The sequence below is a fragment of the Zeugodacus cucurbitae genome, chromosome 3 (genome assembly GCF_028554725.1).
Source record: "Zeugodacus cucurbitae isolate PBARC_wt_2022May chromosome 3, idZeuCucr1.2, whole genome shotgun sequence".
Taxonomy (NCBI): Eukaryota; Metazoa; Arthropoda; class Insecta; order Diptera; family Tephritidae; genus Zeugodacus; species Zeugodacus cucurbitae.
The window spans coordinates 52722917-52744465 of NC_071668.1; the positions used below are offsets into that span (position 1 = coordinate 52722917).

Sequence of the window (21549 nt, forward strand, 5' to 3'; positions counted from 1 at the left end):
GCTCAGTTGCATTGGATCACTTCAAAATCAGCCTAGTTTGAATGTCTGGCCACAGCGGAATCGCAGGAAATTGCAAGGCTGACGACCTTACTAGGCTAGGCAATTCCGTCTCTCCTATAATGGAAAGGGATCAAGTAGGAGCACTACTATCGTCTTGCAATTTGTTTTTGGATGAACGGGTCTCAGCTGAACTGAGCAAGAGCTGAACGGTTACTAGCACCTGTTCTGTTGCCAGATCCTTCTGGCCCAAAGTAAAGAGGTCAAGGAAATTCTTCTAGAGGACGCTAGCTGTAGAAACTTCTTGGAGGAGGATGAGGTAGAATCTTTCCAACATTTCCTTTTGAAATACCCCTCCTTTGCAAGACCTAGCCAAAAGTTTCGTGAGTTCTATAGAAGTAAAAAAACCTCTAAAAATTAGTATTAGGTTCCTGGCGCTTTGTCGATTTTTACAATTAAGTGAAGGAAAGGGTCAATTGTTTTCAATAATCTATGTGTGTTTCTTTTGGACACAGCCATCGAACCTGATCTAACCTATCCTTTCTCTTTACCCGTTGAATTTTAAGAGTCTGTCCTAATTGAATGTCACATATTCTCCGGGATCGCTGCGTAGCGTTTTTTGAGATGAGAGAAAAAAGAATTAGCCGGAAAATGCAAAGCTAATGAGGTTACAAATAAAGACTTTACTCGTAGTAATATCGTGACACTGAATTGGGTCTAAGCTGAGTTATCATAATACTATTCAAAATTTCTACTTTGGTTCTCGTTGGTCAATGACCAGTACCAAACCCAAGGAAGCTGGTTACTAAACTTTGTCCAAAGTAGGACCCGCGGCATCTTTAATAATTATAAATAATAATTTCCCTTAAATCTATATTAAATTGTTCATGTATTAATTAAATACACTCTCCTATATTTACAGGACATCAAGCGACACGACCAAGGTGTTTACCGCTGCCGCATCGACTTCCGTACGAGTCAAACGCAAAGCTTCCGCTTCAATCTCACAGTAATAAGTAAGTTTTAAGATTCCAAGCATTTCTCACAAAAAATAATTGACATTAAGAAAACAATTTACTTAAGCCAACTGAGATATTAATAATACACGTTGCTATAGAGCTACAAGTAGTTTAAAAATAGCACAAAATAGAAACTTGATTATAAGTAAAAATAAATATAAACTTGTAGGAGGTATATTACTTAAAAATTCCGCAAACGCACACGCACGACCAATTACGGATTTACTAAACTGACTTCCTTTTTGCAGTACTTCCCGAACAGCCAATCATATTGGATCGCTGGGGGCGACAGCTGAATGGCACGCTGCTTGGACCGAAGCAGGAAGGTGATGATATTGTTATCACGTGTCGTGTGGTGGGAGGTGAGTGAATTATACCGTTCTGCCAAAAGAGATTTTTTTGAATTTGGTATTTTTGCGTTTAATAATGGAATTATTTTGACAAATATATAGATGTTTATATACATATATATGTATAATATAGATTATTTTAAACTCCATACACTTTAATTTGAGAATTCAATTTCCTGTCAATAACTCAGCAGGCAAATGGATTAACTTTCTTTACAAAAACAAACAAACACAAAAACTAAATAGCAAAATAGAATTTCCTTTTGCCGCTCGCACACACACAGCCAAAGCTGTACACTAGCTAATTTGTTTGCAACCACTTTGTGATAAACTTATTGGACCACTTACTGAAGTACTTTTTGTCATTTTCTTCTCTCTCTCTTTTTCATACGCCATACGCTGCAACCACAACGTAACAATGATTTACAAAACAACAATAACAACAATAAATATACTAACACATGCTACGTGCAACTGTCGCTGCTGCTATTACAACAAACATATCCTTGTTTGCCGACTCAACCACTTACGTGCGGCGCTACCCCACCAGGTCGTCCTCAACCTCAAGTACGATGGCTCGTAAATGGACTACTTGTCGACAATCAATACGAACACAATTCCGGCGATGTTATCGAGAATAGGCTACTTTGGCCGTCGGTTCAACGGACTGATTTAAATTCCGTTTTTACTTGTCAAGCATTGAATACACAATTAGATAAGCCTAAGGAGAAAAGCTTTTTGCTTGATATGCATTGTAAGTTTACTGTCGAGTGTTGTTGCTGTTTTACTTTTCTCCTTTCTGTCGAGTGCAAAGTTGAGCGCGTAGCAGGAGTGTGGGCAAGTGACTAAAACGGCTCGTGACTAAACGAACTGACGTCGGAAGTTGGTGGCCATTGGCGCAGCAGCGCTGTCAGCAGAGGCCAGCAAATGTGTCAGTTTTTGCGGAGCAGGAGTCGGAGCCGGCAAAGCGTGTGGGCAGTGGGTAGCCTCGCGGCACATATGCGCTAAACTAAGCCTGACTAAATGAAAATAAACAAAAGAGTTCACAAGCATAAAGTGACACACACACACACATACATGCAGGCCGACGCAGACGCCTACTACACTAGCACCGCCGATTGCACCTGAAAGTATGCTAACGTATTTTGATGTTCTAATTAGGCAAAGGTACTCACATGCTTGTTTGCCTACCGTTAGGTGTGCTGGCATGTGAGTGTGTTCGTGACACAACATTGCGGCATTTAAAAGGTTTTAAGGCCACACGGGTCCGTGCATACACACATACATACGCGCTGCCACGTTTCACCGCTTTGTACTCGTTTGCCAAGCGCTTGTCCGTCTGTTTGTTTAGCGTCGCCGCTCACTGTTTTCCGCACCTGTGCTGCGTTGCGCTACGTTGCGCCACATATGTAGTTTCGTTACTCGCTCTAACTTTTGTGCCATTTTCCAATTTCCCTATTTGCTTTTGTTGCAATGATGTCTTTGTTTGTTGATTTTTTATCGTTCGTATTTGTTTTTGTAGTGAAACCGCTGACGGTGAAAATAATTGAGCCACCCAATTCGATGGTGGCGGATCGTCGTTACGAAGTCATATGTGAATCAACCGGTTCACGTCCGAATGCCATCATCACCTGGTACAAGGGAAAGCGGCAATTGCGGCGTACAAAGGTGGGTGTTATGCGTATATAAATTTTGTTTATAGAAGAAAATTTAAAATGCAGAGTTCTATGCGAGTGTTTTAGGCGAACAGTGGTTGCCAAAAATATTGCGCTTAACTTTTGGCACATATTTCGCATTGCTGGAAATTGCTTTCCTATTGCTTTCCGCTATATAGCTCTTATATGTCTTTTGCGTAAAAGTATTGTATTTTTTTAGTTGTATTTTTATTACAATTTCTCAAATATTTACTATAATAACTGTATTTTAAAATAATTAATGAGAACAGAATAGAATAATTCATGCCCATCTCTCTAAAAGTCTCTCTACATTTTGACTAATTTAATTTTCAGCTTTTATAAATATGGATATGTATTATCGATATGAGACGCTATTTCAACTGAACATTAAGTCCCTATGAATATTAGTAGTGAAAACTAATAGTGGATATTATAACGTAGTATGTATAATATCTGAATATGCTCAGTCAAATAAGACAGTTTCTGACTGCCGCGGCCTACCTCACTGCTGTCTTAATGCGGTCACATCTAGTTAGGAGCCCTAAAAAATTAGGGTTTTCTAACATTTTTTCTCAGAAAACCTCTATATTTATTATTCAAAGAATTTGAACACATATTATGATAATTTTGATGAGTATTGAATAATTTTTTATTTTTTAAATTAACAGTTTTTGAACCTTGCAGGTACCGATGACCACTTTATCTTTGAGAAGCATCATCTGAAATGAATAAAATCAAACAAATTTCGTTAAAGTAATGTATAATCTTGTCGGCTTCTCAAAAGAAAAAAATCGATTTTTTTGCTATAATTTTGGCCTTCAAATTTGTATAAAAAAGCATTTTTTTTCGGTAATAAAAACCTTCGATTAATCACTAGAAAATAAAGTTGAAAACCCTGTTTTGCCAGTTTTGAGAGAGACAAGGGGCTAAACCGGCCTACTACTTTCAAACGCTTTGACACGTTTTAACGGATTGACTTGAAATTTTCAGAGTGTTTACTTGAATACATGTATATTACAAAAATTATAAATTTTTTTTTTTTGAAAATTCTAACTGGATGTAAGAAGTCATTTAACAACACTTTGCATATTATACTATGACGCCACTGAAGTTTCCACCCCTTCAGTCGTGTTACCACATTCCGCATGGATTTATTAGTTTTGCTCCATTCTTGTTAGACGAACATGAGCGAAAGTATTCGGTTTGAGTATAGTCACTCGACTTGAGTATGTCGGCTTGCGTATAGTCGGCTTGAGTATACAAAATACAGAGTAGTTAACAGGCTTACTTTTCATTCCTTACTTACATTTAATCCGAATCTGTGATATGTGAAGGTCCTCCAGTTATGGTATAAAGCCTCGCTCGGTTGGAGTAAATCTAGTAGTCATGCTGTAGTTCTCATCTACTCATATATTCATATATTGAAGAAGTTCTTACGTTATGCGTATCGTATATTTTTCGGTATAACACAAATTTAATTATTGGAAATTGCGGGAGTTTAAAAAAAATTATCGGAATTTTTTAGTGACTTTAATTAAAAAATCGAAGACATATCTAATATTTCAAATCAAGGTCGGTTGAGTAATTCTCAACAAATTTTAACAATCGATTCGAAAAACACTGTCTCCAGAAAAACAAGTTTTGAGCGTTTTCAGCAACAATGAAATTACCATAAAATTTAGGACAATATTCCAGTGACGTTGTAGATTTTAATAAGACAATCGGTTTTCTGAAGCCGTGAAGCCTATATAACAACGTAAAGAGACTCCGATGAGTGAAATGATGAGTACGTTGAGTTTTCAGAAAAAGTGAACTGATCTATTACAATGAGTATACTGTGTAATAAAAAATAAATGTTTTCAATGGATTTTAAAGGTTTTGGGTTAAAAATACCAGAATCAGAAGTAACAATATTCAAGTCTTCAAAAAATTTATCTATATTAGCTTATTTGTAAAGCACCACAAACATAAAAATTAAGTAGTATTTGATGCATTTTAGGTTATTGGGTCAATCAATCGCATTTTAGTATACATTTCTTTTCCAGTTTAAATATAGAAAATTAATTTGTTCAAAATGTGTTGACACTATTTTCCAAACTCTTTTTGGTTGAATTAACATATGGAAAAATATTATTTTTTTTATTACATTCTTTGAAATTATTCAAATATAGTTACTGTTCTCCAACATACTGTGCCACCATTCGATCAACTATGTCTACTTTATGCACGATCCATTGCACGAATGTGTGCGGCACCAATTGCCATGCTGCGGCATGGCCTTCTTTAACTACTTTGCATTCATTGTGCCATTAATAGCATGCAATGTGTACCTTTCATTGTATTATGCTGCCACGTTTTCAGTGTTCAACTCCGGCAATTGAATGAGGACCAATACTGACGCGCCCCTTTAACATAAACACCTACATAAATATATACAATAAAATGCAGAGGTGAGTGTATGTGGCTAATGGGTGGAGCCGCTGAAATGAGTGGGCTCGCGTAAATGTATTGCTTGTTACTTGTGTGATAATATTAGCGTACTTGCTATGTAATTTGCAATAAGCAATTTAAAAGCGGAAATGAAAATTTCACTACAAAATGTATTGTAGCCGGTGGTAGGCTAAGTGCTGCAATACATGTACTGCAATACAACGGTGTGTATATGTCTATATATACCAACAGTTGTGCTACGAGTAGGTGGCGCACAAATTTCCATACACTTCTAAACAACTAAATATTCGTATGCTAATATGTACGCGGAGTAATAAATATATTTCTGTCGGCTGTTACAAATACACTGGGTGTGTTACTTACTTTCACCACTGTTGAACATAAATTTGCTGCCAAAGTGTTGAAATGTATAAATCAAATGGCGTTAAATAACATGTCTAACTCAGTTGTTGAAAAAAAAAAACTTAAAAATAGATATACATAGTTTATGCTAAGCAATGCGCCAAGTTGCCTTCGATATTTCACTTTGAATTTACATTGAATTTTATTTTTTCAGGATGACATCTCGAAGAATGTTACACGCTCGGAGCTTAGTTTTGTGCCCACCACAGATGATGATGGGAAATCAATAACTTGCCGTGCGGAGAATCCAAATGTGAATGGGCTGTATTTGGAGACAATGTGGAAGTTGAATGTCGTATGTAAGTATATTCCTCGAAAAATTTTTTATAAAAACTTTTTAAAATTTTGAGTTTTAGTGAACAGTACCTCATTAAAAGTATTCAATGAGACGCGCTCCACTTTATTTGAAAAATCATTGAGGCTCCTATCTTCTATTTTTATACTCGTACTAATAATATTTTGATTTTTCTGTATATATTATTTTATATTTCTTATCATTCTAAATTCTCTTAAGCATTCTTAAGTACTTCTTATTACAATTTATACTCTCGTTTCCATACTTCATGCAGATCCGCCTTTGGTAACGCTGCGACTCGGCTCTACACTCACACCCGATGATATTAAAGAAGGTGACGACGTGTATTTTGAGTGTCACGTACAATCCAATCCTCAATGGCGGAAACTCTTGTGGTTACATAATGTAAGTAATTTGTTATATAAGTGCGGCAAATATATACATACATATATATATATATATATATATATGTAAATTAAACTCTATGGATGGAACCGCATTTGCAAATATATAATATATATTATAGTATGTGTAAATCTATCTGTACCCACATATATATATATATATATATTTCCGGAAGTGGGACACTAGCTAAGAGACAGTATATTTAGTATATTTAATGCACTGAACAGAGCTCAGTTAGAGCTGATTTTAGTAGTGAATTGATGGAATGATGTTAAGGCAGCGCTTAAAGTACCGCAAGGTTTGTGTGGTGACTAGTGTGTCGCTGCGTTCATAGACCAGGTACGCCAGGAGATTGTCTGCAAAGCGCCAAGTTTGCCAGCGGCACTCACACACACTCATACATTCAACTATGTATATATGTATTTACTTATGTGTAGTAAGTGTGTGTCGCCGGATTTAAGTTTGCAGCAATCGGGAATACCCTCAAACCATCGGGAATTTCCGCAAATATTTCGCCACGAAAAGCACTTTTAGTAAATGAAAATTTCCCGTAGACGCAGACAAATAGCTAACGCAACCATGTGGTTAAACTAATGTGGAGCATTCGCATGAATGTATGCATGTTTATGTGTTTGGGTGGAGTATTCACTTTTTTGCTTTTAATCTATGTAAATAGGTATCGTGTGTATAGAAAATAGTGACTTATTTGCTTCGCGGCAAAATATAGGTAAATTATTTTAAGTTTAAACTTATCTGTGGTGTTTTAAACCATATTGGTGAACCATGTTTATTGAAGAGAAGGAGAAAATGTATCTTAATTAGCACATGTGTCTTAGGAAATTTACTAATATTGACTAATTTATGTATTAACAATAAAACTGTAAGTTGCGAATTCACGAGGTCTAGTTCAGATTTCAACCATGCTTCTATAAACGTTAAACTTATCAATGGAAGTTTTACAGAAAATTTAGTGTTGCCCACTTCGCAAAATCTTCTATTCGATGTGGCCCAATGGACCCTTTTGTGTTAACGTATCTCGTTTTTTTGTACGTATCTCGTGAACTACAAATGCTATATCAAACCAACTTTCTGGGGCCACTTGCCTTAGTCATCTGATTTTCAATCTTTTGATGGACTTTATACCGTATATATCAGGAAATATTTGATATATGAGAGTATTGTATGAGCAGTAATAGAGTGCATACCCAGTAATGAAGCAGTTTAACTATAGAAATTAGAGTAACTCTCGAGCAAATAAGACATGAATTTGTGAAATACTGTCATATCTATTATGAATCTGCATATCTAGAATCGACAGGTTAAAACATCCAGTTATTTTAGTTTAGGGGTTAGGTGGGTTTCAGAGGTTGTTTTTATACTCTCGCAACAAAGTTGCTACGAGAGTATTATAGTTTTGTCCACATAATGGTTGGTTGTAAGTCCTAAAACTAAACGAGTTTGATATAGGGTTATATATATCAAAATGATCAGGGTGACGAGAAAAGTTCAAATCCGGATGTCTGTCTGTCCGTCCGTCCGTGCAAGCTGTAACTTGAGTAAAAATTGAGATATCTTGATGAAACTTGGAAGACGTATTTCTTGGCACCATAAGAAGGTTAAGTTCGAAAATGGGCGTAATCGGACCACTGCCGAAAACACTTAAAGTGCCATAACTAAGCTATAAATAAAGCTATGGAAGTAAAATTTGATATGAAGGATCGCACTATGAAGGGGCATATGTGGATGTAATTTTTTTGGGGAAGTGGGCGTGGCCCCGCCCCCTACTAAATTTTTTGAACATATCTCGCAAACTACTAAAGCTATATCAAGAAAACTTTCTAGAGTCGTTTATTATAGGTACTACCTTATACAGTCCAACTGGAGGAAATCGGATTGTAACCACGCCCACCTCCCATACAAAGGTTATGTTGGAAATTAATAAAAGTGGGTTAACTCACTAACAAAAAACGCTAGAAACACTAAATTTCACATAAGAAATGGCAGATGAAAGCTGCACTCAGATTTTTTTACAAAATGGAAAATGGGCGTGGCGTCGCACACTTATGGGTCAAAAACCATATCTCAGGAACTACTCGACCGATTTCAATGAAACTTTGTTTGTAATAGTTTCATTACATCCCAACGGCTTTGAGCTCGTGGATCTCCTACCGACTAGATGGTAAAACTTAGCATTTTTTTTTTCTTGACATGCCCTTTCCAGCGAAGTATAGCATCTAGGTTAAAACCGAATTAATTTAATGCGCCACTTGGAAGCCCATTTAGTAATTGCATTGACTACTGTTTGCACTCGAAGGGTAGATACTGAGGTAGACTCTGCTGCTGTTAACAGGCTGTGTCCGCGAATGTCGCTGTGACATAACTTGAGTCAGTGGGGATATCACTTGTAAAAAGCAAGTAAAGCATTGGCTCCAACACACTCCCCTGGGGAACACCCGCTTCTATCGGTTGCAAGTTTGAGTATGCGTCCTCTTGTTTTATACAAAAATATATTTTAGGTAGGAAGCTATTATTTCGCAATATTGTTTGGGACCCGAATGACAAACTCTATCAAAAGCCTGAGACACGTCTAAGAAGGCCGCCGAACAAACGTTCTTTTTATCCATAGCATTTTCAACGAAATTAACGATTCGGTGCACCTGGTCAATTGTTGAATGGCGATAACGAAAGCCGAACTGATGTACTGGTATAAGTTGTTATCGATCTATTATTGAAGTTCTCCTTATGAGAACATTCTCGAAGACTTTCGATAAAGCTGCCAGCAGCGATATTGGCCTATAAGATGTGACATCATGTAGTGGTTCACCCGGCTTAGGTATCATAATATCTTCAGATACCTTCCAAATCGATGGAACGTATCGTAAGTATAATGCACCGTTTACAATGTTTACAATTTTTTTTATACAATTCGTTGGTAAATTGCTTAAGATTTCTCCGGTTATTAAATCAAACCCAGGAGCTTTTTTGAGCCTTGCGTTCCTGATAAGACTTTTAATTTATTTACTAGTAACTGGAGAAATGCTGACGAGTGGATCCAACCAACTATTTTCACATTGGTGTAAATGTGTTTCTCAAATGATTTGCAAATACTGCAGCTTTTTGTGCATTCGTTTTGGCCCACTCAGTTTCGTTTATTTTTGGTGCGACATGTTTTATTTGCTTATTCATATTCTTTGCAGCTATCCAGAGCGAATAATCGGTAGATTTATCAACAGTGAGTTTGGACAAATACGTTTTAAAGGAATAGTTTTTAAAATGTCTAATCTAGTTAATGAACGAAGAAAAAAATAACATATTAAAATTTGAATTTTTGACAGAATTTTAACCAAAAAAATTATTTTTTTGACAAATTTTCGCCATATGTATGTGATTGGCGTTGCAACCGTTTAGTCGGTTATAGCCGAATCGACGATAGTGCGCCACCTCTCTCTCTCCTTCGCAGTTCGGCGCCAGTTGGAGATCCCAAGTGTAACCAGGTCGCTCTCCACCTGGTCCCTCCAACGGAGTGGAGGCCTTCCCCTTCCTCGGCTTCCTCCGGCGGGTACTGCATCGAACACTTTCAGGGCTGGAGTGTTTTCGTCCATTCGGACAACATGACCTAGCCAGCGTAGCCGCTGTCTTTTTATTCGCTGAACTATGTCAATGTCGTCGTATAACTCGTACAGCTCATCGTTCCATCGTCTGCGGTATTCGGCGTTGCCAATGTTCTGAGGACCATAAATCTTACGCAAAATTTTCCTCTCGAAAACTCCTAGTGCCGTCTCATCGGATGTTGACATCGTCCACGCTTCTGCACCGTAAAGCAGGAGTGGAATGATAAGCGACTTGTAGAGCTTGATTTTGGTTCGTCGAGAGAGAACTTTACTGTTCAATTGCCTACTCAGTCCAAAGTAGCACCTGTTGGTATGAGTTATTCTGCGCTGGATTTCGAGGCTGACATTGTTGGTGTTGTTGATGCTGGTTCCCAGGTATACGAAATTATCTACGACCTCGAAGTTATGACTGTCAACAGTGACGTTGGAGCCAAGACGCGAATGCACCGACTGTTTGTTTGATGACAGGAGATATTCCGTCTTGTCCTCATTCACCTCCAGACCCATTCGCTTCGCCTCCTTATCCATGCGGGAAAAAGCAGAACAAACGGCGCGGTTGTTGCTTCCGATGATATCAATATCATCGGCGTACGCCAGGAGCTGTACACTCTTGTAGAAGATTGTACCTTCTCGGTTTAGCTCTGCAGCTCTTATAATTTTTTGCAGCATCAGGTTAAAGAAGTCGCACGATAGTGAGTCACCTTGTCTGAAACCTCGTTTAGTATCGGTATTCCCAATCATGACGGAGCTTTTGGTGTTGCTCAACGTCAACTTACACAGCCGTATTAGTTTTGCGGGGATACCAAATTCAGACATCGCGGCGTAAAGGCAGCTCCTTTTCGTGCTGTCGAAAGCAGCTTTAAAATCGACAAAAAGGTGGTGTGTGTCGATCCTCTTTTCACGGGTCTTCTCCAAGATTTGGCGCATGGTGAATATCTGGTCAGATGTCGATTTTCCAGGTCTAAAGCCACACTGATAAGGTCCAATCAGTTTGTTGACGATGGGCTTTAGTCTTTCACACAGTACGCTCGATAGAACCTTGTATGCGATATTTAGGAGGCTGATCCCACGGTAATTGGCGCAGATTGTGGGATCTCCCTTTTTATGGATTGGGCAGAGCACACTGAGATTCCAATCGTCAGGCATGTTTTCTTCCGACCATATTCTGCAAAGAAGCTGATGCATGCACCTTATCAGTTCTTCGCCGCCGTATTTGAATAGTTCTGCCGGTAATCTATCAGCCCCCGCTGCTTTGTTGTTCTTCAAGCGGGTAATTGCTATTCGAATTTCTTCATGGTCGGGTAATGGAACATCTGTTCCATCGTCATCGATTGGGGGATCGGGTTCGCCATCTCCTGGTGTTGTACTCTCACTGCCATTCAGCAGGTCGGAGAAGTGTTCCCTCCATAAACCCAGTATGCTCTGGACATCGGTTACCAGATTACCACCCTGGTCTCTACATGAGGATGCTCCGATCTTGAAACCTTCGTTAAGTCGCTTCATTTTTTCATAACATTTTCGAGCATTCCCTCTGTCTGCCAGCTTCTCAAGCTCTTCGTACTCACGCACTTCGGCCTCTTTCTTTTTTTGTCTGCAGATGCGCCTCGCTTCCCTCTTCAGCTCTCGGTATCTATCCCATCCCGCACGTGTTGTGGTCGTTTGCAACGTTGCGAGGTAGGCAGTCTGTTTTCTCTCCGCTGTGAGACGGCACTCCTCATCGTACCAGCTTGTTTTTTGTCGTTGCCGAAAACCAATTTTTTCGGCTGCAGCGGTACGCAGTGAGTTTGAGATGCCGTTCCACAGTTCCCTTATAACGAGATGCTGATAAGTGCTCTCAGAGAGCAGGAGTGCAAGTCGAGTAGAGTATTTCGTGGCTGTCTGTTGCGATTGCAGCTTTTCGACGTCGAACCTTCCTTGTGTTTGTTGACGGGCATTCTTTGCTGCACAGAGGCGGGTGTGTATCTTCGCTGCGACCAGATAATGGTCCGAGTCTATATTAGGTCCTCGGAGCGTACGCACGTCTAAAACACAGGAGACATGTCTTCCGTCTATCACAACGTGATCGATTTGGTTCCGCGTGTTTCGATCAGGAGAGAGCCAAGTAGCTTGATGTATTTTCTTATGTTGGAATCTGGTACTACAGACGACCATATTTCGGGCCCCAGCGAAGTCGATCAGCCTCAGGGCGTTTGGCGATGTTTCGTCATGGAGGCTGAATTTTCCGACTGTTGTGCCAAAGACACCTTCTTTACCCACCCTGGCGTTAAAATCGCCAAGCACGACTTTTACATCGTGGCGGGGGCATTTTCGCCATATATTGGCCAGAAAAAAATAGTTGTAATAAACATAAAAAAATCCATTGTTCATTAACTAGATAATGTCATTCCAAAGAAGTGTCCAAAATTTGAACATTTTCATAACTTGTCGAGTAATCGTGCCCACCGATTTGAAAATTTCAATTTTGGGATAAACGATTAATTAGACAAAAAAAAGCTTTCAAATTTTGAAATTTTGAATTCCACCTGACCCCTTAAACTATCTGGATTTTTCTTGCATATTTTTCCGAAATTTTTTACAACGCAATGTAATTTAAATTTTCGGTATCTTGAAAGTTGAGTGTATTTTGCCCACCGATTTGAAAATTCCGGTTTTGGGCTAAACGATTAATTACGCAAAAAAAAAATGCTTTCAAATTTTGAAATTTTGAATTCCACCTGACCCCTTAAACTATCTGGATTTTTCTTGCATATTTTTCCGACATTTTTTGCAACGCAATGTAATTTAAATTTTCGGTATCTTGAAAGTTGAGTGTATTATGCTTGAGGGTCTTTGATATTTTTTACATATATGTATATGTGTTTCATACATTTATCGTTATACATTTAATTCATATTTTAATTTATTTCCATATTTTTTTTACTTTCTGCAGAACATTCACCTGGAACACAACACTTCCGCCCGTGTCATACGCTCCAATCAGAGTTTGGTACTGCAGAAAATCACCAAACACTATGCAGGAAATTATGCTTGCAGCGCCATCAACGACGAGGGTGAAACTGTCAGCAACCAACTACCGCTGCGTGTAAAATGTAAGTAAAAATGTACAAAAAATGCCAAAGGCACTTGCTTGACTGTCAAAGCTTGCACAAGAAAAAAGTAAATAACAAAAGCGTTTCCAAATATTCAACTACATACTTCACCCACTCGCTCCTCGCTAGTGACTATCAAAATAAGACAGTTTTGCAAACATCCCACTGTGTTGTAAGTTTTGTACGCTCGAAACTCGTATTTACTACGTACTCACCCTTCATTATGCTCGGAAATTGTATTAATGCTAGCTGTTGACCGCCTGCTGTGCAGCAGGTATGCTTAATCAGGTTCTGTCCGAAACTTTGTTACTTAGATTGAAGACATCGTAAACAGCGTCAGCAGATTTCTTAACACCAACCACAGTATACACGTCACTTTCACAATGCCTGCAGTTCTGCCACGTTGGCTTCAAGTTCAAAATCAATTATTTACATATTGACTTGAGATACTAATGTGTGGGCACACATATACGGGCAGAAGTGTGTAGACACATATTCGCATTGTAATAATACATATATGTATGTTGTACCAGCTTGTAAATGTCAAACTGCTGATGTTCATTACATCAAGAGTTTGGAAAGTTTCCACTAGTTTACGTTAATAATTTAGTAAATACATGTGTTGCATGACAATTCCGCTAAATCTAATGAAATGCGTTGTTTTGGATTATTATGTGCGGTTTAGAAGCATACGTATCAAAATTTTGTGGTGGAGAGAATAGTTTAAAGTTGTTCCAAATAGAAGCACTAAAGCCTGGAATTGATGCTAAAACTTTCCAGTTTGTTTCCCAACACACTTAAGTGGATTTTTAAGCAATTAATGGCAAATATTAAAGATGAATTAACTCCGATTTTAACCGACCAAGAGCTGTTATTTCGCCGATCTAACTCTGATTATGTCCGAGAGTTGGAAAACTAATTGTTCATAACTGGTGGAACTCTTTGAAGCAAAGTTACTGTATATTTTTTGTTCCGGGCATTGAGTCCTACCTTGGTCCGGGGGAATTTTTCCGCTGAGGATACTTTTAGAGATTCCATCCAAACTACACCTCGGTTTGGCTCAATTATGCATTTGATGGGGCCATCTTAAGATCTGTTCAGACCTTAAAATTTAACGAAGGTGGTCCAGCGACAACCGCTTTGACTCCACTTTCTGTAAAGTGCTCGTCTTACGTCAACAGTCCTCAGGGTCTTAACCAGACAGCATAACTCTCAGACTGATCAGTCGTCCCCACATTCATCTCGCTCTAATCTTCGTACAAGAAATCTACTTCCATAATTACTATGAACATAATCGTACATAATGATATATCGTACGGTACGGATTTTAACTAGTATGCAATAGAAATCACACTATCCAACTGATTCTATTTTAATAGTGAGATGTTTCACTGTTTTTTCGACAACTTAATCAAACTGGTGTGAAAACAGATACAGGAATTTATATGAAAGTATCTTACCAAGTTACCAATGTTTGTCTCATTTATCTTGATGCCATGCCATCTTTAAACAAGTTTTAAAAGTCACTTGATTCTCCCTATGTTTCCGAAGGGCATTAACATTAATACATATATAATATCATTTTAAGCACTATTTTGATTAGAATTACACCTAAATCCATCCTTGGAACATTGTTTTATACTTTGTTATATAATATATGGATCATCTCCATAAATTTATTAGTTAGTTTATTAGTTTTTGTCAGCTTCAGGAGCTCTTTAAAATTAAATGAACCTACAAAGAAAGGAAGAAATTCGGACGAACAACTAGGTTCAAGAATCAGTGTTTTTCAAAGATAATAGATAATACATAAAAATACATTAAATCGGTTATCTGTATCCTTTAAATGCGACCTCATGAAATTTAACATATGTTAATCTTTTGAAAAAATGTAAATAGTGGCGAATCGAAAAACTGCTCACTTTAAATCAAATTGACATAACCAAAACGAGTTATGAAAGAAAAGGCTTATACTTTTTCATTGAGGCATCCACCTGCTCAAAGGGTTTAAAATCAACTTTTTACAAGAATAATAACGAAAAGCTTAGCGAGCAGAGAAGTGGCGAGTCGAAGGCAGTGCATTTTCTGTTGTCAGTCAAATCATACAAATCGAAGAAAGACATGCAAAATATGTTAATAGTTTCAAGATCAATATTAAATAATTCGGTAGAGCAAAAGTCAAGATATCTCTCTGTTCGATATGTGTTTAGATTTAGTCGTTTGGTACAAGAATCTCAACGGTCGTGGAGAAGCTTTATCTATTTAATCGTATTATTGTTCTATGTATCACTGCTTTCTTTTGCGTTAGAACAAAACAAACTCCTTCAAGCAATCATCAAAGCAAACTTTATCAAACAAGCATTTAATATTTAAAGTACTTTCTGTAAGACATACAAAACTTGCCAAATTAGAACTTCTTTATCTGACACGCACTTGCAACTGAAAATCTCACATCTTTCTATTATGTCGACAAACATGTCTTGAATCTTAAGCAATTACACACACGCGCACTGTCATTAATTGAGTTAAACTTTTTCTTGTTTCCTTTCTAATTTCCTTATTCCCATAGACACACCTGTTTGCAAGCATTTGGATCGTGTCATACTAATTGGCGCCTCTAAGGATGAAACTGTCGAAGTCACGTGTGAAATACAAGCGGATCCGCCCCCCAGGTAAGTGCGCGTCAACCACATCGACAATGCCTATAATCAAGCATAGTGTAACCCGTTCATCAATGTCAGCTTTGAGTGAAACAAGATGAACGAGTTACGGCTGGGGCAGAGGCCGGGAGTTTGGGGGAGAAGTTGCCAAGCCAAATAAGCAGGTTGTAGGCACAACAATCATAGAAATTAGCAAAAATTGTTTGTGTTTACCCATGCAGGGCGCTTTGTATTCACCATTGTAGTCGCACACAGTCCTAGTTGTAGGCATAATAGAGTAGTAGAATGTATTGTTGTATTGTGTGCAAGGGTAGGCGGCAGTAACGGTTGTTGAAGCGGCACTCACACCTGTGTGCGGGTGTTGAGTGGGAAACTTTTACTTCCTGCTTGTTAGGTTGCCAACTAAACTTTGTCTCATTAAAGTTTACATATGTACACACATGTACAACTTTATATGTGAATGTGTGTGGGCTTGTGCTTGTTCTTGCCAGGACTTGTAAAGGTGTGTTGTCGTTTGCCTTCACACTCATGCAGTGCGCCTACGAAGAACTATAGCCGGAAACAAATAGTAATTAATTTTCGCTGTCCAATTGCTTTGCCGCACACAAATACACCTATAAGTTCTAATTGAATGAATGAATGAACGCATCAACCACACACAAACATACATAGCTGCTACTTACCACTTTACTAAGTTCGATTGTTATTTAAGATGTGCCATTGCGAGCTTTATAAGGCTGAGGAATGTGCTTGGATGTGGTAGTCCGGGAGCCCATTCATCACTTGTAATTGGGTGTAGACATTTTGGGCGCAGTGTCAAAATGAAGTATGTCCATACAAGTGTGTGCAAGTATTTATGTACCGTGCGACACCTAACTAAGCAATTCGTCAAAATTCCAACTGAGTAGTGTAGTGAGCGGAGGAAGATATAAGAAGGGGCGGCAAATTCTAGCGCGATGCCAGTTATTGGGGCAACTACTACTGCTGGATAGTAACACACATACATTTGTACTGAAATATGTTCTTTTTGTGCTACATACATACATACATACTCGTACATACATACAGACTGTCATAATTAATGGCGCACAATCCATTGCCTTTAGGTGATTTATAAATTAAAGTTTGTTATAATTAGCTAATGTCATAAATTAATTAGCTGAAGTGTTACTTTGACATTAAATAGGGGCTATAAAATATTTTTGAGATATTGCTGTACAAATTTCGGCAATTAATTTCAGTTATACTATAACACGATTTTACGACATAAGGTGAAACGTGTAAAAGTGTATATTAACTTTTTTTCATAAAATATTAAATATTTCTTGCAGAACATTTCGTTGGAAGTTCAATAATTCGGGTGAAACATTGGATGTTGGCAGTGAACGTTTTAGCGTGAATGACAGCAGAAGTGTACTCAAGTATACACCGATATCTGATCAGGTATGTTAATGGTGGTTGCAGTAAATTTTCACTTTTTTTATAATACTCTAACGTGAGTCTTTACAACCATATTGTTTAATTTCAAATTTTTCATATAAGTTAAGTTTTCATATAGCTTAAGTTAGTTTTATATTATGCAAATTATTTTTAAAGTAGTTTTTGTTTTTTTTTTTTTTTGTAATGTATTGTTATAATTCAAAATAGCTATTTTAAAAGCTATTAATGGAATCCGAAGTATTTTGTAGGCATCCGTTTCTTCTCTGAATGACAAAAAGTGTTCTTATCGGAATATATATATGCCATGTGATAATGCCAAATGCATTAATAGTGAAAAAGTCAGTTGAAGAAATATAAATTTGGCAGACTTCTTAAAAAATATACCTTACCTCTGTCTATACTCTTTTTTCATAAAATATATGTTCGGAGATTTCGATATAAATAATGCATCTAAAAATGCGTAGGTCATGGTAAATATTTCAAAAAAGTCGGTCAATGTTCCCCTTGAATGAATGTTTTCAAAACATTCCAACATTTAACTTTACATTTTCAATTTATATTGAATACTAGCTGTGGCCGCGATTTCGTCCGCGTGGAATAGTGATTTTGGGCTTCGTCTTTATCTTCGTCCGCGTCAATTTCTGTTATCAAAGAACTTCTGCGTAAATTATATTTTTTGTTTTATTTTCTGGTGGCAGAAGAACATATTGTTTTTCTCCGCAACCTGACAACGCGACATATAGTAATTGGCCATGTAAAAGCAATCTTTGCGTAAATCGATCCCCACGTGTTTAAATGTTTGCCCCTGCCATTTATTAATTTTAACGGCGAAAGATAGCTTAAGGAGAAATTGAATTCTTTTAAAATTAAAAGGTATATCATTTGGGATCATCGGGGTGCGAGGTATAAGTACTGTTTGCCAACCGCTGGACCAGTCAAAACTATGGCAACGATCACGTTATTGCAAAGAAATTTGACTTGAAGTCGGGTCCAGTTGCATAAATTAGGTGGTTTCAGATTTCTAAGTAAAATTATTGGGGCGCCTATTTTTAGCTTAAGGGAATGTGGAGGAAGGCCACTTGGGTTCAAAGAATTTAGAAACTCCTGTGGGTGATGGACCACATCTTCTTGATCCATTACATTATCAATAGATGTGTATGTGACTATATCTCCTTCAAGTTTATTTATGTCATTATTAATTATGTCATTAATTTCGTCCACGCTACTGTTTCTCGCCGCCAATATTGCTCTTTGACATATCCATTGGTGATCTTTATTTTCTATTTCGCTGATGTCAGGGTAAACTTTTAATATTAAATCCTCAATGTTACCTACTCTTACTCCTAAATCGAGATCAATTCCAATTTTATTTTGAAAATGAAACTTCCATAATGGAGAACTTTTAAGGTAAGACTTTACAATGTCTGCTCTAGTTCCCCTTACTATTACGGGTGAAGTTTGTCGAAAGTCCCCAGCAAACATAACAGTAATCCCATCAATGATTTTATCACAGCTTCTAAGATCTCTAAGAGTTCTGTCTAGAGCTTCTACGCTACTGCTAAGGCTAGCTGTCCCTGAGACCTTACTTTTGCTAATATAAGATAGTAATGAATGTCTTGCCGGTCCCACCGGGAGCATCCAAAAAAAATCTTCCTTCATTGAAACGAACACTTTGCAGAACACCATTATACGCTGTCACCTGGTCATTAACTAATCTTGGTTCATTTTAAATAATATACTCATTTAATTCATTTATATCATATGGTTTTCGCAATGCTACTTCTAACGGGTCCAAAAGCGAATAATTTCTTTGATGCGGGAAGCCCAAAATCAGTTAGGGATTTGTCGCAAATCTCATGAATTCTTCTATTATGATTAGTCCATCATTGTATACATAACTTTTGTGTATCTTGAACCGCTTTCGCAGCGCAAGGAACGGAAGCCCTCAAAGATAAATAATTTCCCCCGTTTTTTACACATTTACCACTGTTTCATATTGATGCTATATAGCCTATAGCCTTCCTCGGTAAATGGACTATCCAACACAAAAAGAATGATTCAAATCGAACCAGTAGTTTCGGAGATTAGCGCGTTCAAACAAACAAACAAACAAACTCTTCAGCTTTATAATATTAGCATAGATTTTTGCCATCATAATTTGTATACTTCTAGTACTTCACTGAAATGAGGAAATCTATGAAAATAAGTAAATTAATTTTAAACATTTTATTTTCTAAAATTTTCTAAAAAATAGTTTAATTAGTTATAAAAGTAATATATATATATTTTGAAGACATGCCAATCTTTTGGTACTCTCATTCAACATCGGTTAAAGTCAAATATGATTTTTGGAATAATTTCTGTTTTCATATAAAATTTAAATATTAGGAATTATATCAATTTAAAGAACTTTTTTGGACTCTTCTGGTATAATGTATCACATCTTTATTTACTATGTTTATATTTTATCTGGAATTTCTGCTTTCAGGATTACGGTACTCTATCCTGCTGGGCCTCCAATGAAGTTGGTACACAAAATCAACCTTGTCTTTTCCAAGTCGTGCTGGCTGGTAAGTAGAAAAATCATTTATATAAAATTTCAAAACTATTGGAAAAGCCATGACTTACAAAATTTGTAAGTTTCTTTTAGAACATACCTTAGTTTCGTTTTTGTTGTCTAAATTCTCATATAATAATGAGAACCCTTTAAGATCAAAAATAAACTAGCCATCTGTGAGATTTTTTCTCTGTCCATTATGAGTCTCAGCTTATATTCATAAGAAATTATTTCTCCACGGTCAAAATTTGATTGACATTTGTTGAACCTAATAAATGCAAATCTGAGACCTCTAGCGGCTATTCTTACTTTCCTTGATTCCACTTAGTCCTTGCATTACTATGTTTACCAAAGTGTTATTGTGAAACATTGAAGGAGGTTTTGTCAACCTTTAGATAATTCCCCAAGTGATTAGAATTTATTTCTAGTCTAAAAACGACATCGAATATAGTAATATTATTGTACAACAAATTTAAAAATAAATTGTTTTCATGTCCTACGATGAAACTAAGTCACTGAGTGGTTCTCAAATATTGTGTAAAAATTAATTACTAATAATAAAATAGAAGTTTCGTACTAAATATTCACCTAAAATAAATTTGAAAATAAAGCTATCATTGGAGCTTATCAAAATTCATTGATACTACCAAATATGTATTGAAATTTGTGATTATTATTCCAAAAATAGTTTAATATCTTTTTGCTCTTCCAGCTCTACCCAATGTCGTTTCGAATTGCTCGATTGTCAATCGTACGGACGTCAGTGTCGATATTCAATGCATTCCCGGCTATGATGGTGGATTACCACAGATATTCGTACTCGAAATGTTCTCCACACGCACCGGACTAACCAGGTAAATGGAAATGGATGTAGATATATTAAACATATTTAACGCATAAGTTAAAACTCTTATAATTTGTACGCATTATAAGTTACGCGCGACCGACTACAGCTGTCACTGTTATATTTTGTAGACAAACCTTTTTTGCAGCAATTTTGCTTAGATTATACATCCTGAGGTCATTTAATTAGAATTTTATTTTTCCATTTATCTGCCTCTGATTGTCTCTTGTCTATCATATTCTAACTTGTATAAAGTATGCATTTTACCTAATATTTGGCAATACAAATTTGTAGTCGAAAAGTTCCACACGAATTAAAAGTGTCAAATAAAAAATGACAAAATATTTTGCTACCGTCGTTATGGTGATCAAACAGCTGAGGACTACTTCAAATATAACGCAGATAATAAAACATTATTATCGCATGGTGGTTCATTACATTCTAGATAAGTGGGTATTAGTATATAGAGAAATTGTGACGTTTCAGATATCATACTAACGAAATTAAATATAATATACGAAGTCAATTAAGCATATCAAATTTATATTTTCCAATACTATCGTTGATATGTCGTAGTAAAACTATTTTATAATCGAATTAGATAATTAAATATATATACCATATTTTCATATAAACAAGTGAATTTGTGCTTATTTTCATCCCAACCAATTTAAAAATCTTTAATATTCGCAATTTTATTTTATCCAATTTGATATTTCTTAAAAATGCTCGATTTTTCAACACCGTATAAGC

At 36.8% G+C, this 21549-nt stretch overlaps 1 protein-coding gene across 1 annotated transcript in view; it reads left to right on the forward strand.

Moving 5' to 3' along the window:
- LOC105216874 (neural cell adhesion molecule 1-A) overlaps positions 1-21549 on the forward strand; it is a 112809-nt gene that overhangs the window by 70518 nt on the left and 20742 nt on the right. Inside the window, exons 4-14 of the mRNA XM_029043243.2 lie at positions 920-1013; positions 1265-1378; positions 1917-2120; positions 2889-3034; positions 6050-6194; positions 6465-6595; positions 13136-13295; positions 15865-15967; positions 17287-17398; positions 19884-19965; positions 20665-20806. Of these exons, the coding sequence (XP_028899076.1) occupies positions 920-1013; positions 1265-1378; positions 1917-2120; positions 2889-3034; positions 6050-6194; positions 6465-6595; positions 13136-13295; positions 15865-15967; positions 17287-17398; positions 19884-19965; positions 20665-20806 (1433 nt within the window). The remainder of the gene's footprint in view (positions 1-919; positions 1014-1264; positions 1379-1916; positions 2121-2888; positions 3035-6049; positions 6195-6464; positions 6596-13135; positions 13296-15864; positions 15968-17286; positions 17399-19883; positions 19966-20664; positions 20807-21549) is intronic.